General features: G+C 29.4%; 1 protein-coding gene across 1 annotated transcript in view; it reads left to right on the plus strand.

The window, feature by feature from the left end:
* The window catches only part of Smp_104210 (putative opsin-like receptor), a gene marked incomplete at both ends in the record, with an annotated part of 16,070 nt that extends 3,308 nt beyond the window's left edge, over window positions 1–12,762 (plus strand). The window contains 3 exons of the mRNA XM_018789862.1: window positions 428–459; window positions 2,039–2,313; window positions 12,652–12,762. Of these exons, the coding sequence (XP_018655263.1) occupies window positions 428–459; window positions 2,039–2,313; window positions 12,652–12,762 (418 nt within the window). The remainder of the gene's footprint in view (window positions 1–427; window positions 460–2,038; window positions 2,314–12,651) is intronic.
* Window positions 12,763–15,871: the final 3,109 nt, after the last annotated feature.

A 15,871-nucleotide genomic window follows, 5' to 3' on the forward strand; every position in this document is an offset into this window, starting at 1 on the left:
TTCACCTTACAATATTTGTTGCTCACCTTACAAATATTAATTAGACAATGATTATTGTGAAATGATAAGTTATAGGCAAACAAGACTGTTATTCTGCAGGTAGCTTAATAAAGGTTCCACTAGAAATTATCAACAATGTTATTTACCTTGAATTGTAATTTTTTATAAAACCGAAATTCAAGAGGACCAGCCGTATTCAATCAAAATTTGATCATTAGTTTCTTAGCTTTATAGATAAGTTTTCACTCAAACACAAATTTAAATGAAACAATATATATATACTGTTGAAGTGTTAGATCTGAATCTGGAAATATGTTTGCTTAAATATTAACCATTTCTAAACATATTTCTAAGTATTATAAATTACCATAAAGAACAAGCTCTTAGTGTCCTTCACGTTCATTATTTTCCATTTAATTTTCAGACTTAGTAATTTTTTGATCTTAATATTTGTTATTCGTTTTCTTTTATTTCACATTCTACACAAATCATTATACTGGACAATTTAATTCTTCAGGAAGTTATATACCCGAAGGTTTTCATACATCTTGTACTTTCGACTACCTATCAACTGACTTACCGAACTTAATATTTAATGCAGGATTATACATATTGGGATTTCTTTGTCCTGTATTTATTATAATCTTCAGTTATTATCAAATTGTTAAAACAGTTAGACTCAATGAATTAGAATTAATGAAAATGGCACAATCATTAGATTTACAAAATCCATCGGCTATGAAAACAGGTAAGTTGGATAATATTCAAGTATTATTAATTGAAATACTAAACAATATATTTTTAGAAGCAACATATTTTACTGATTGTTTAAAAATCATGTATTTCTACATATATTTCATATATCTAACTGTTAGATCAAAGCTCTTTCAGTTATGAATTCGTTACCCTAGGATCACTGTTGTGATCAGTAAAACAAAAATTTCAAAGAAGCTATATGTACCGTTGAACAACATTATTCAAAATATCCGAAAGACAAATTCAATTAACCTCACCAATAAGCTATACTTCAATATTTTACTGAATTCAATGAAAACTTAAGTTGGAAATATGGCTTTTTGGAAAAAATGATACATTCATCTTAAACACTAATGTATGAATAAGAAAAATTACTGTACTATTGGTAAGAAGGAGTTAAAAAGGCTACTAATCTATAGGCATGATAGTTTTTACCATGTTCGTCAAGTTATTCGTTCTCTATCATTTAATAAAAAAGTAAATGCAAATAGATTTACCTATAATATTAAATTTATGTATATTTATAGAAACTACATTGATACTAATCGTATCCGCTTTTGACCATTTATTATACTGGTTAATCATCCAAATGAATTACAGTGATCTTAATTTAACAGTGTTATTCACATTCAGAACTAAGTTGAGTGGTTTAGTTCAATTAATATCAGAAACTAATATTAATGCTGACCTATTTGATTTGATACGAAATGATACAACATACAGATATTGACGATTTATTTACCATCTTGTTCGACTTAGGATTATGGTAGTAATGACGACCAACACAATAGAAAATTGAAAATTTTTAAAAAAGACAAATAATGTGTTATTTTATTATAAGAACTGGTTTGAAGTTTACTGATTCGATAAGGACTGACTGTCCCTTTGGTAGCTTCTTTAAACATTATCAACGTCAACAATAAGTAATCTGGTGGTGTGATAAAATAATTCAAGACCTTATAAACCTTACAAAATTAGTTTGAAAATTTTATTTTCAAACTAAATGGCTTCTTAAAGTATTACTGAAATTTCACCTTATGACTTTTCAATTATTAGTTTATTTAATATCATCCATGCTTCCCCATGTCAGTCGGACTTCGGTCACTTTTAGTATGATAAGTCTTTGTCACAAATAAGTATTCTGTTTTACTAGAAGAATAAATTCCACTTTGAGGTCACGAATGGCTGGTCTTCAGTTTTAGAAACTGAGAATTATAATTTTACTTGTAGTTCGTAAGCCAAATGTCTCATAAACTCTTTGTTGTTACTTTAATTTTTTCAGGTGATAAGAAGGCAGATATTGAAGCAGCTAAAACGTCTATTATTCTTGTTCTTCTCTATTTAATGTCATGGTCTCCATATGCCATTGTTTGTTTAATGACACTGATTGGAAGTAGAGATTCGTTAACTCCATTCCACTCTGAACTCCCTGTGCTATTTGCAAAAACATCTGCTGTATACAATCCTATTGTATATGCAGTCAAACATCCTAAATTTCGTATGGAAATCGAAAAACGTTTTCCATTTCTTATTTGTTGTTGCCCACCTAAACCAAAGGTATGTAAAACACGTTACAAGTTTATTATTTCTTTTTGTTATAACATAAAAATTTATTATTAAATATTTAAAACCTCCCCTCTGGGATATTTATTTGATAATTGTTTGTACTCTTGATATCTATAAATCTCATTTATTTTGTGGTGTGGTCTACTTATATCCATATAAGTAGTATATGGTGTTGGTCAGACATAGAATGTATTTTGGCAGAAGTCCGATAAGGAAAGAACTGAAATAAAGCGCAATTGATAGGAAAATGCATAAACAATGGAATTAGAGAAGAAACAGTGAAGATTGAGACAATTGCTTGTTAATTTGCAAATTAACTGTTCATTGTATGGTTATCACAATTTAGTGAGATAGTCTGTAATTTTCGCTGCTCACTCAATTGTCCCCAACCAGTGTTCCGTTCACTACAATACTTCTGAAACCGGATTGTTTATCTCATTCACTAACTTCATTTGATGAATAAAACGACTAATGATTATTCAATGCCACAATTTAAACAGCATTTGTTGAGTCAAAGTTTATTCATCTAAATAACCCCAACTAACACAATAACATTCTTGGAATTAAATGCATACACTTCACTGATACATATTTGAATATATTTCCATATTCTACAAGCTTTTAGTGTACTAAATATAAGTAAGTTCTTTTATATGCGGTTACTTGTTAAAGTTGACGAAAGGTAACTATACTAGCCAAAAATATATCATAAACAATGCTTTCATATGAAGTGACAATTAACGTCATAAGAAATTTCTCATTGTTATGGTTGTCCATTTCCAGAAATTTTGTGGTCAATTTGTAAAACATCTACTAATTAAAACAATTAATTATATAATGTAGATTGATCTCTTATTGGTGTTATTATATTTAGTTATGCTTGTTATAGTGTTTATTTACAGTTGAAATCCTTTTTCTGAATGTATGAATGTGTTATTACATAATACCATATTGTTGTATACAATTATTACATTTTCATATCACATAGGAACATTAAAACAACTGATCATTTTTGTTGATTACATAATGTATTTTTTGTTTTTTTCCAAGACTAAGATATATCAATATTGAAACCACAGTAGTGTGCTAACAAACTTTTGATGACGAATTTATGTTGAAAAATTATTCGATGACTTTTAGTATGAAATTTTTCTAAAAGTGATTATTTATACATTGAAGGTAGATGACTTAAGGTAAAATATGTTTTTGTAATTAGTCCTGACTTGTATTGACAATATATGTAATAGTTAATCAAACTCATAAATGTATCTTATCAGATAGGCGCATATTAAAAAAAGGTTGATTTACTACATTTCAAAAGTTCACTTATTGATTTCTGATGTTTGTAGAAGCTAGTTTAATATTACTTTGATTGATGGATGTAAAATTAATTTCGAATGACTTGTACTGTACAATACTGTACTATACTTTCTTAATGTAATAGATAACACATGAGTACAGTGATTGAAATGAATTTCTCTCTTAATGAATAAAGTAAAATATTAAACCAGCTTCTGCAAATAGTTCTTAATATACTGATATTTTCCCGTTTCGTTTGCCAATCTTACTTTCCGGATAAAGAAAACTTGTGAAGTCACGGATCAGTTGCTATAAGATCGAATTTTTTAATCAGTTGTCACTTAAGCTTATTCTCATAGAAGTCACATTTTATTTTAACTTTAAAGGTGTGATAAGTATACAATGCAGGTTCTTCTACCCAAAACATCGCCACTCAATTCTTTTGTAATTAGTTATATTTAGACCTGAATCCACACAAACAGTGCTTTAATGGGTTATATAATGTTTTTACAGTGAGTAATTAGACATAAATTATTTTAGTAATTAGGTTTAGAATATATTAAAAGCTTGAGTTACGAATTAATAAACAAATTGAATATCTTTCAACACCCCATCCTAGGACTTTCTTCGATTCCATTTAAAAACATTATATTAACTTCTAATAACCCAACTCAAGATAACTAGTTCGGAACAACAACAAAATAATGTAACCATGACCTTCAGTCAAACTTGTATTATGATTTTCTTAACTCAGCATTCAACAAATAAGAGTGGAAACTAAAACAGAAATTTTGTTTCAACATGTGGTGATTTATAGGACTTTTAATCTGTTCTTGGAAATCGACCATTGAAGATTTTACGACCAAAAAATATTTTTTAAGTGATTCAAATATACATTTGGAGCATAAATGATTTCCTAACAAACCTATAAAAAAGGATTTTATTTTAACGATTTCTTTATTACCTATCATTATTTTCAGTAGGCAGTTGTATTTTTTCCAAAGAAAACTGTCTAATGTACATAGTTTAAGTTCATTGTGAACAAAATCGATATAGAGAAGAACTAGATGCATATTTTGTAAACTTTTGTGCTAACTGATACAGAGTTATGAATACAGATCAATGATATTCGGTATTAAATGTCATCAGAGTGAAGAAAGGAAATACAAGGCTCAGCTTCAAACAAATTTAAAAACGACTCACATTTTTTCTACTTTCTGAACAAATAAATTAGCTCAATTTGGAATGGCTTAAAATATCCGGTTGATATTATTTTTTCACTGGAATTCGATTAGTCTCAGTTGACATGTGGGCACCCTGTGCAGCTTTCTTCAATATAACCTCATTCCATCTATTCTATATAAATAAACATCAATCTTTACTGTGCTTAATACAATATTTTGTGTCTTCTTGTAATGATTTTCAGTTCAAATTTAAATGAATTCATTTTATTCCACAAACCATAACATTCTTACTTTGTCAACCTTAAAAATGAATGTATATTTCATGTTCTATACTATAAAGATGGTTCAAAATATAACCGTTTGTTGGTCCGTAAATCTTAGTAAAAATGACTATAATAAATATCTATAAAATGATAAATACGTAGTTTCATTGATGAATATATTTTTCCTGAATTTCATAAAACAATATGACCATCCTTTATATTTGTAGATCACTATAATATCTACCTCTTAATTATCATATTTGAAAAAAAACAAATGCATCACATTGAGAATAAGCATGTTCATCATCTAGTTAATCCCTTATAATGACCCGATTTTATATTTTGCCCACATATATATCTATATATATCATTCAAACTAAGGGTGTAATAATATTTTTAGTTGCTATGCCATACTTAAACACTCAACTATACACTTAAAACTTTCTACAGTTTTGTCCGATGTAAAAAAAAAAAAAGAAAACAAAATCATTATAATACCTTTACATAAATCTATACGTTTATAACTTACATTTTTAATCTGTTAACATAATAATGTTTTGATGTAGGTTAGTTCTATGAGCTGGATGGTTTGGTCGTGAAGCTTTCATCGACCTTCTGAACGACATCATCAACACAAACTTCTGGTAAACTTCTATCCAAAGTCTGTGCTGATGATGTCGTTCAGAAGGACGATGAAAGCTCCACGACCAAACCATCCAGCTCAGAGATTAAACCTACATAAAAATCACCCACCTAAGCTACAAATCTTCTTCACCATCTCAACATCATAATGTCTCAGATTTGAAGAAGTAAAATAAATGAAAACAATGAAGTGAATAAGAATACTAATTATAAATAATAAGAAAATATAGTAAATGACTTACTATAATCTTCTTCTTTTATATAATTATTTATTTAATTTAAAATAATATTACAATTAGTTGTCAAGTGTATTATGTTCAATGGAATGTTTTTAACTTGATTAATTAATGTATAATTGATATAGTTTTTTTGAATAGAGTCATTTGTAGAAAATACTCGAATATTTAAAAGACAAAAAAAAATAAAAAATAAATAAATAATCGCTCAATATATTGTTTCCATTGTTTAACTTCCAATCAAATTTTATCTTTCATTTAAAATGGTAGTTCTCACTTGTTTAATTAAATAAATAATTTAAAATTTATTTATTTTATTTTTATTTTTTTGTTGGTAGTTGTCCATGTAAATGGGATCATTTTCATGATAATTTATACTGTACTAATGACACAAATAAATAAATAAATAAATAAAATGTTACCTATATGAACTGTTATATTTTGTTTTTCCCTTTGCTGATAGAATTTTTATCATTCTAATATCCATTTAATCTTTGACCAATTAGAAAATAGGTCAATATATAGAAAATAATGTTTATAGTGAAAATTCTCTTCTTTTTTTTATTTTTGTCCTGTTCCCTTTTTTTTTATTTTATTACAGGAATAGTCATCCGTTTAAGTACATGTATTTATTTGATATGAGTGTATATGTCTATATACACATTTATTTATATGTATGTAATTAAATGTAATCGAGTACAATTTATTTACATTAAATTTAATAAGTAAACGTAAGGTAAATCGAACAAATGAATAATATAAGAAGTTAATTTATTCCAAAAAAAAAACGGAATAGTGAAATTATTTTTAACATTTTCAATTTACAAGAAAAAAAAAAGAAAAATAATGATGTTATTGAGAAAACACTTTTGTGCTAAAACATTCCGCTGGTTACTTCTATTAATTATAATGTAATCTATATATTGGACCTTAGTACTGTTGTGAACGAGAATACAAATGGGGATATGTTTGTAAAATCTGAGAACCATACAGAAAATACTTCATTTGCATAATGTCAATCAATCGTCTCAGATTTTGTTGTTCTTTCGTTTTCACACTAATCATTCACTGTTCTCATTCTCTTTTCTTCAATCTTCTTGACATTCTGCTTTCAGGCATTTCACTTTCGATTGATGATATATACTACTTATATCTGTAGGCACCAGTAGTACATACTACAGTACTCTTTTTTAATGATATTCACAAACATATAACATGTTTGAATAATGCTTAAATTTATCGAAAAACCGCTTTCATTACAGAAAACTAAACTGTATATAGTTCGCTACTTTATTTGACGTTCATAAATTACTCAAACGTAATATATACATGTAATTATAAAGTCAATCCAATCTATTTTTTAACTGAAAATCTCTTGGTTATGCATCATTTATTCGCCATGTAGCAATGATTTCAGTGGTAACCACTGAATCCCATGAACTTTTTCATAGTCATATAGGCATTGATCTCCCTTGCATCACATTTGCTCCTTATGTCGTCCCGTATATGATACACAAATTTATTATTATTATCATTCAAAATGATTTTGCACGTAATTATGAAGTGACACCTAGTACGGTTACCAGATGGACTTAAATAGATGACTGAATGAACACTTAATCTTCAAGCAGGATTGTGTTACAATATTCATGTTTATAAAAGTGTTATACTAGATATACATTTCTATTCTTTAATGTCTCAGCTACTGGAATCGACAACTTTCAATGTTTTAATAACTATAATTTTCATAAACATGATTTCACGCATATGATTTCTGGATATTCCGTCACCTGGTTTTGAGAAATTGTCCGTTTAAATACGGATAAAGGTACGCATAAAGTTCGGTTAAATTCGCGCAATAGGTAGTATTGAAGCTAAATTACTTTTACAATGAAGCTTCAAACTATGACTTCATCTTGTACATCAATATTTTTGGTTCAAAACTAAAACAGTATTGCTTTCTAAATTCATTTAGTATTGCTTGTTTGAATCTTCCCATCGATGTGTTAGGACTGCAACTGGTCAGTCTCTAATTGGCATTTGTGCATACTGTGCGTATTGCCTCGATATAGCCTTAATTCCAGTGAAAATCAAGTCTGAGATGCAGGTACATCCAGCTAACGAGTCCCAAATAGAACGAAACGCGCGTCCTGGATTCCACTGCTAGCCGTTATCCATCTCTGCTTAGTATTGCTTTCTTCCTAAGAAATTAGAAGTTAACCAATATAACTTATCAGTCAGAGGTTGTAATGATTATATATATCAAAGTATGGTAAACTTGGCCCAAACTTTAACTCAATGGTAGCAGAGAGTATGAATACCATAAGCTATATATATATACCTTTTGAACCAATTTTTATTCAACAATTGTTCGTCTCATTCGACTTTTATATGCTTCTGGAATTAAGAAGGATCGTTTTGTAGGACCTGTGTAATAGTGAATTTCAGTTCATGTTTTTGAATCACTATAGACTTTCAGTCAAATGTACTTATACCGATTTCTATATGTTTTATTAAAGAATACAACCTTGAACTGATTGATTTTAATTAATGTATAGATGAATAAGAATTCTAGGTTAGATCAAACGATAGTATTCTGTTTGATTTTTGTTTTAATACTGGGCAAATAAAATTCTGAATTTACTCCAATAAAAAGAAAGGTTGATTTCGAAATTTCTTTTATCATTCAAATGTTTCGATGAGCCACAACCAGAATAATTCTGATCTGAATTATAATTGTACTTTATAATAGAATATACCAGAAAATTTAATTCTTCTTTGAAATATATCTCTTCAGATTGTTAGCAGACAGAACTTGTAATAATATTTTCGCTACAGGTTAAGTTAATCAGTGAAGAAATGCCAACATTTATGAGACCATTTTATTACATTACATAAATCAGAATTTCATTGTTAAAGGGAGAAGAAAACAGCACTAATAGACCCAGAGTCTTCTAAATAAATCACAAATGTACTCTAAGAATTTCAACGCACTGCACGACTGTTAATAAATAATGTAAAGCAGTACAATTGTAAACACCGATTATTTGAATAAAAAGTGTCTAGTATTGAATAAAGCAACTAATTTTTTTCGGTTGAAATTCAGTTATTGAATATTTCTTATAATTCGATCTCTTAATGAATTTGAATATATCAAGAATGATACTTGAAGTAGGGTAGTATGAGTTCACAATATGCCGTGAATTCTCTTAAGCTGCTGACAGAGCCTTTGCACTGATACATTATATTATAATCGGCAATATTGAATAAATGAGATGAGAAAGGTTATCAGTTTTTTTGTTTAGATATTATTATTGAAGGGGAAAGGATATCCTGATATCCTTTACGACAATCTCACATTAACTGACTATTATTGAAATTCTCATAAACTGAATGAGCACCTTTCTTTACTTCAAATCTATATACTTCACCAAATATCTTTGGCCGACAGATTTATTGCCTCCTTTATTTCACAAAAAGTAAAGTAATCATATATTTGAAAGGGTTTTTCTGGATATTAAAGTAATTTTAATAGTTGAGATCATGAGTCGATTGAAGCTAGATCACCATATTTGCTAGATAATTAGAAGGCTTTGATCAACTATTAATACAAACAACGATAATTTTATGACAGTAAGTTACCTGTAGATAATCTAAATAGTTTAAAGCAGTGTGAGCTGTAAGATGTGATAAAACCAGGATCAAAGGCTCACAGCAAATTAATTTTCTCCCACTCAGTGAAGGTGGGGAAATGTTTGGCCTCAGTTTTGAGTTTCAGTGGTTTGTCATGGGATGATTAGTCAGGTAGCTGATAAGTGATCTGTATTATTGCTGGCTATATGTATATATGTATCTGAACAATTATTATTATTATCGTTAGTAGTAGTTGTTGTAGTAGTAGCTTTATTCAATATTATATATATTTAAATTTCCTATGATTAACATGTTCTTCAAAATGACCAATATTATTGATGCATATCTACAATTTTATTTGCCCAATTAGTATCAAGATGTTAATTAATTTCCTTAGAGTCTGTACAACTAACTTTATGCCTTCTGTAATGCTAAATGATCACGAAAAACCTTCAATAAACAATCATCTGATTATACTTTACATCACAGATTAAGTTTACCTAGAAAACCACTGAAAATATGTCAGTACTGAGCACCTGTTCGATCTCCGACTGAGGAATCCCGTAGTAGCGCAATATAGCTAGTTAATGCTTTCTGTTTTCTAAAAGTTCACTGGTTAAAGTCAATATATCATTAGAACTATACAACGGAAAATCTTCACCACCTTCCCAAAAATTATCATCTCAGCCTGTTCTAGCCAGGTCTTGTATACATATACCAAGTTACATGTATGAATGTGTAATGGGTTCTCAGTATGAAATATGTAATCAACTTAATCTCCACTGTTCTCAAATTTAATGTGTATTAAATTTACTTCAGCATTTTACAGTAAGAACGAAAGTGAATAAGCATTTAAGGGTATGAAATAAACCGGTCATATTTCGTAGAAATGAGGTGAAGTTCGTTTCGTTCTATTTCATTATATAAAATGTTTCTGATACTCTGTTACTCTTCATGCATGAACCACTCAGAAAATGATTGATTCCAAAATAGAATGTTTTCCAGTTTTATCTATCTCAACATAGAAATTTTCTTTACTCATCCAAAAATATATTGACACAAATATCATCACAGTATATAGCTTAATTTGTTTTTTCTTCACCTAATGTCTTATATTTATTTTATTGAATGGTATTAAAAATACCTTAAACAATAGTAGTCGATAAATGTGATTTCCGTGTGTGTGTGTGTTTAACGTTCGTTAGTCAATAATTTTGAAGATCGTTGAAAATGATGCGAAATATTCATAAACATCCGTACATCATGTGAGAAAACCATTAACAGCTGAGCATACGAATCAGAAAATCGATTTTCAAAACAGATCAACAAGTGAAATAATATCTAGTTATAATTTAGAAATTAAATCACAGAGACGCTTGCGAATTGGAGCTGAGGAACAATTGTATAACTTACTGGTTCCATTTGAAAATATATTATTAATTATGACCCCAATATGATAGTCGATAGATTGTATGTGCTTTAGAAAAGAGTCAACAATTGGTGGGTCTGAAAACTGTGGTGAGCGGAGTGACAAAACATGGACCATCTTAGACATAAAACCATTGATTTAGTCTCCAGATGAGTCAAATAAAGTACTTCATGAGTAACTGTTTAGATATGAGATTCAAAATTTATTTATCAACTATAAGACGAGACGAAGCAGTAAGCAAAATGATACAACTAGATAAGATGAAGCCAGAATTCCAAGGTCGTGTCTGACTGGAAAATATTCACAGTTCATATTGCTTTTCAACTATACTTATCTTGTATAAAAGTAACACATGTCTAATAACAGTAAACCAGATTGGCAGTTGAATCTTGACGACCGACTGGCCACCAACTAAACCACCGTTCTTAGAGATTCCAGTTCGAAACCCTCCATTTTACATATTTCTATTTATTGTAATTGTCTGACGTAATGCGTTCCACACATAAACATGGATAAATACGTATTATGAAATCTAGTTTAGAAATTCATCATCAAACTACATTATTCCCAGAGCATGACGGTTAATTATCTAAGTTTTCTAGTAACATAGTACCTGGTTTGATGATTAGTCTACCAACTACTCAATAAGCTCTTAAAAGAAGTACTACGAATCATATGAAATTTTTTAAACTGTATAGTTTCATTTGAAAACTTCATTCGTATCCAAATAGTTTAATATTACAAAATTAAACCATACCATAGCAACTATCAATTGATGAGTATCATCTTTAGTCAACAAATTACTGTAGACTTTTGAAAGTCACATAGCTGAGTAGAAACTAATTCACGATTTCGAGCTTTCAACATAGAGTTGTATAATGTAAAGTTAGTTCCTGTCAGGAAACAAAATTATAAATTCCAACAAGCACAAATTTAGTGCGTAATCTATGATTATAATAGCTTAATGATAGTTCCTGAAAAAAGAAATAGAGAGCATCCATTTATATCACAGAAGATTCTCTTAAAAGTTGATATCTTGAGATTCCCCAGAGGCCCATTTCTTCTAGCTACTAGAAAAGGTAAACCTCTTAAGAAAAATGAATCCTACATAGGCCAAAAAAGATAGATGTAATATCCGAATTGATTAATTTATAGACAGATTTACTGATGTAGATTAGTTAACGAAATTATCACACTAAATTAATACAAACGAATATTATTACTGAAGTCATACAAAATTAATATAACGTATGAACGAATGACATACTGCGTCAATGCATCGTCCAATGCATGATTCCTTACTAAAAAATTTTATTTACTGATTTAACACACCCAACAATTATGAAAGCCGAAGAAAGGCATAAATCAATGAATAGGATCTACTAGCGCAAACTTGAAAACACTGTCCATTACTATTCACCGAAAATTGTTTGTAATTATTTTTTTATCCTCTTTTATTGAGAACAGAAATAATTCTATGAATTCATTTGGCTATATGCTGTAAGCTACGGATTAAAACTAAGTGGTAATAAGATAATTTTGTCCACTAAAATTTGGCAGTATCTCTAACTGAGCCGTTCACTTCATAACAGAATATTAAATTTCTGGCTACTAATTGGATTTCTTTTTCTTTTTTCTTTTAGGAGCGATTGCAAAATACAATAGTATCAAAAATTCAAGTTTCACAGATTGGAATTGGTACCGTCAGCGGGGGTAATGAAAATACGTTGAACACAGTAAAACGAGAAGATTAACAAACGTTGGAATTTTATGACGGCCACACTAAAGTGAACCTACGAAAACTGACATAAAGCATAAAATAATTAGAATGAGGGAAACTATAGTATCTCACTATATAACGAGTCATTATTAAAAGATGAATATTTATCTGATATTATCATTTCTGTTTAGTATTTACTTCATTAACTAATAGCAGTGACCATTTTACTTTACCTCTTTAAATTAGTTTACGTTTCAACACTAATCTAATTATTATCTGTTGATGTATTTGGTTTATTCATATATTTGTTTATGTATAACATGTTAATTGTTAGATTCAGTAGATTTTAAAATAGTAGAAATCTATGTCTAATATATACATAATTTCCAGTGCATAATTAAGAAGTATTCACCATTAAGTCAATCATTATAAGGATGGATGATGGTGAGTAGTGGAATCCAGGACGCGCATTCCGTCCTATTTGGGACTCATCAGCTGGATACACCTGTTGGATTGATTCATCGATCAAGTTAAGTGGTTAAAAAATATAATTTAAACACACGTATTTTTGACAACTATTCATGGAGGTTTACAGCTCCAACTAAACATATTTATTTTGAACTGGTTTCTTCCATAGAATCGAATGAATTCACATCAAGTTAAATATATTGTTACTTATATCCTTTGAATTGCTATTACAATTATTCTCCACCTTTTTATATTTCAAATACTAAATAGTGAATCCAAAGAACTGAGTATTTTGAGCTACATTAATCGACTGAAAATAACAAAACATTAGTTACATAAAAGCAACATCTTATATATAGATAGCTGTATCATCTCAAAATAGAATAATACGCTTATTTACTGGGATTTTATGCTAAATTTTTGTTAATAAAGTTTAGCTTATACAATTGTAACACTTCACTGGTACATAGTTGATAAGAGAACATCAGTCGAACGAAGTAGTGACATGTTTAGTAGGAAATTGATTATATTTACAGGTATACTTTATACGTATTTGCAAAATACTAAATATTTTCGGAATATATTTGATTTCAAACGAATGTGAAGCATTTTATAAACTTCGGTTAAATGGAAGCCTGCTTCGGTTTTGGCACCCGGACGGTATTCCAGTTCTGATACTAGTCGGATGATTTGTGTGAAGCATATGTATTTGATGTCTCTTTGTACCAATGTTTATGTGTTTAAGTAATAATAATTAATGCCGGCTTTTTCTGTGAAAGTTATTCATATATGAAACCAATATCTAAATTCAGTTTTCAACATAAAACAGTTGTTGGGAACCGTTAAGAGACTACAATAACCTCTTTGAAATTTAAATATTCGTTTCTTGTGAAATAATGAGTATTGGTAATAAATGCTCATGAACAGCTTCACTGTTATAAGCATGTCCCAAATCAATTTTGCTCATACTCTTTATGAAAAACGTATGACGAGATTTTTCATTCCAAATTACTAATCATACAAGTATTACCACCAAATAACTTATTTCAGTTTATTGTTCCTTGTTTATAAGTAAAGTGTACATGTCACGATGAATTATACCTAGGGTTTTAAAAATACGTAGTTCCAATGGTATCATTTAGAGACTGAAGTGATGTAATTGAAATATGGACTAAAAACAGTAGTACGCATTTTACTGTATTAAAGCACTGAACTTGATCGTAAAAAAAGGTGAGTTAGAAATACAAAATCCTTAACTAGCACAAAAGTCACTGCATAACTGTTGCCATAAGTAGCACGTTAACTGATGTTTAGCCCTTAAAAACAAACATTGAAACCAACACACCTGGAAATGCACTAGAAAGTACTTAGTATATATTAAGGTTATGCAAGTCGATAATGACATGTTGTGACTAAAAAAGTCATATATATAGTTTGTTTACGTGTGATTTGTCGGAAATCTCTTTTGATTTTTATAAATGGTACATATGAAAAGATCTAGAAATATAAAATCGTAATCGACTTTTTAGAAATAATGCAATATGAAAGTAGTATTATTTTACAAGCATTTATACATAAAGAATAAATTGTTTCATGTAAAGAAAGAGAATATTTTTTGAAGAAATTTGTTATTCATAATATTTAGCACCTCCTCCGTCCTCATCTCCACCACCTAGACCATCATCACTAAAATCTTTTTCACCATTGTCAAAATATTCTTGACAATAATCATTATCGAATTCATCATCATCAAGTTCATCAATTTCATCAACTTGATTAGCATCACCATTCCACCGAGCATCTTCTGAATCTGCATCTTCATTTTCACTATTATTTACATCGATTTTCTCTACATCTTCTACAATTATGACAAAAACCGAAATAATTTAAATAAATAAAATTGGATAATTACATTTTAGAAGATTAATACATATTACTGAATTGTTTAAAAGCAGTTATTATACAGTATTGCCCGATAATAATATTTATAAGCGTTTTTGGTGAAATCATTATTTTTGTCACATATCATTCAGTAATCTAATCCAAGCACTTTTTGGGGGTTTCTAACCTGTCTACTGTTGCCTAACTATTTAAATCTATGAACGATTATCGTACAAATACGTTTATAATTACGCTGACCAATCGCTGAGCAGTGTCATAGCTTAGTAGTTAAAGCACTAGTATTTATACCGGTACGTAGTCATCAGTCAGTCAGTCAGCTACAACGTAGAACAAGGAAAATATATGCATCGGGCCAAGTTGCCATACCTCATTAGTACAACAAGATGAACACCAAATTCATAGAAGTAATTACTTCAATAGTAGCAATATAAAAGAAGGATTGTGTATAAGGATATAATACAAGAAGAAAGAATCAGCTCGTAGAAAGAAATGTATAAAGTAGTTTTGATCTCATAGTTTAAGGGAAGACAAAGATGATATACACATACACCACTGTGATCGATTCTGAGCCATATCATCCAGAGTCTCCAACCATTGGTTACGATAGTCGCGCAGACCCCAACCAAGTAGTCTGCATCTACCAACATGGCTCAGACTAGAAGTTAGTGACTTCAAGGACTGATGTCACGTTTTGGTTTGGTTGCCCCTAACTTTCTTCCAACCATCTCCTACACTAGTCAGCATAGCGCGTCGTGGTAATCGATGTTCAGGCA

The sequence above is a fragment of the Schistosoma mansoni genome, chromosome W (assembly GCF_000237925.1).
Source record: "Schistosoma mansoni strain Puerto Rico chromosome W, complete genome".
In the NCBI taxonomy this organism is placed as follows: Eukaryota; Metazoa; Platyhelminthes; class Trematoda; order Strigeidida; family Schistosomatidae; genus Schistosoma; species Schistosoma mansoni.